General features: G+C 65.7%; 1 protein-coding gene across 1 annotated transcript; it reads left to right on the forward strand.

The window, feature by feature from the left end:
- Positions 1-40: 40 nt before the first annotated feature.
- LOC104292961 (coronin-1B-like) lies at positions 41-699 on the forward strand (the record flags this gene model as incomplete). Its single annotated transcript, XM_009892394.1, is given in 4 exon segments — positions 41-241; positions 345-467; positions 592-640; positions 643-699. Coding segments are annotated over 4 exon segments (430 nt in total), but the record flags the coding sequence as incomplete, so codon positions are not given.
- Positions 700-843: the final 144 nt, after the last annotated feature.

The following is an 843-nucleotide window of genomic DNA, read 5'->3' on the forward strand; positions in this document are numbered from 1 at the left end:
CCCCGCCACCGCTGACCCCGGCCCGGGGTGCGCCCCAGCCATGTCGTTTCGCAAGGTGGTGCGGCAGAGCAAATTCCGCCACGTTTTCGGGCAGCCGGTAAAGACGGAGCAGTGCTACGATGACATCCGCGTCTCCCGCGTCACCTGGGACAGCACCTTCTGCGCCGTCAACCCTTCCTTCGTCGCCATCATCGTGGAGGCCAGCGGCGGCGGCGCCTTCCTCGTCCTGCCCTTGCACAAGGTACCGGTGGTGGTACCGGGAGTACCGGTATGGTACGGGGAGGTCCGCGCTGGTGGGTGACATCCCACCTTTTCACTTTCTCTCCGTGTCCCTTTGTCCCCAGACCGGGCGCATCGACAAGTCGTACCCCACCGTTTGCGGCCACACTGGTCCCGTCCTCGACATCGACTGGTGTCCCCACAACGACCACGTCATCGCCAGCGGTTCGGAGGACTGCACCGTCATGGTGAGGGGGTGATGGGAAAGAGGGGGTGATGAAGGGCAGAGCCCGGGGTGGGGAAGTGGGGGGCCACCCCTTCTTTGCTCACGTGTCCCCTGTGTCCCCCCGCCACCTTCCTGTGACCCGGCAGGTTTGGCAGATCCCCGAGAACGGGCTGAGCCAACCGCTGACGGAACCGGTAACCGCGTGTGCATCATCTCCTGGCCCCCCACCGCCCGCAACGTCCTGCTCAGCGCAGGTACGGGATGGGGGGGGCGGGGGGGAACGGGTGGTTTGATGGTGGGTACGTGACCGTGGTGACAATCGTTGTGTGTGTTGTGTGTGTCCCCCCCCACCTCCCGGTGCCTTCCGCCAGGCTGTGACAACGGGGGGCTGATCTGGA

This window comes from Charadrius vociferus, unplaced genomic scaffold (genome assembly GCF_000708025.1).
Source record: "Charadrius vociferus isolate BGI_N301 unplaced genomic scaffold, ASM70802v2 scaffold2979, whole genome shotgun sequence".
Lineage (NCBI taxonomy): Eukaryota > Metazoa > Chordata > Aves > Charadriiformes > Charadriidae > Charadrius > Charadrius vociferus.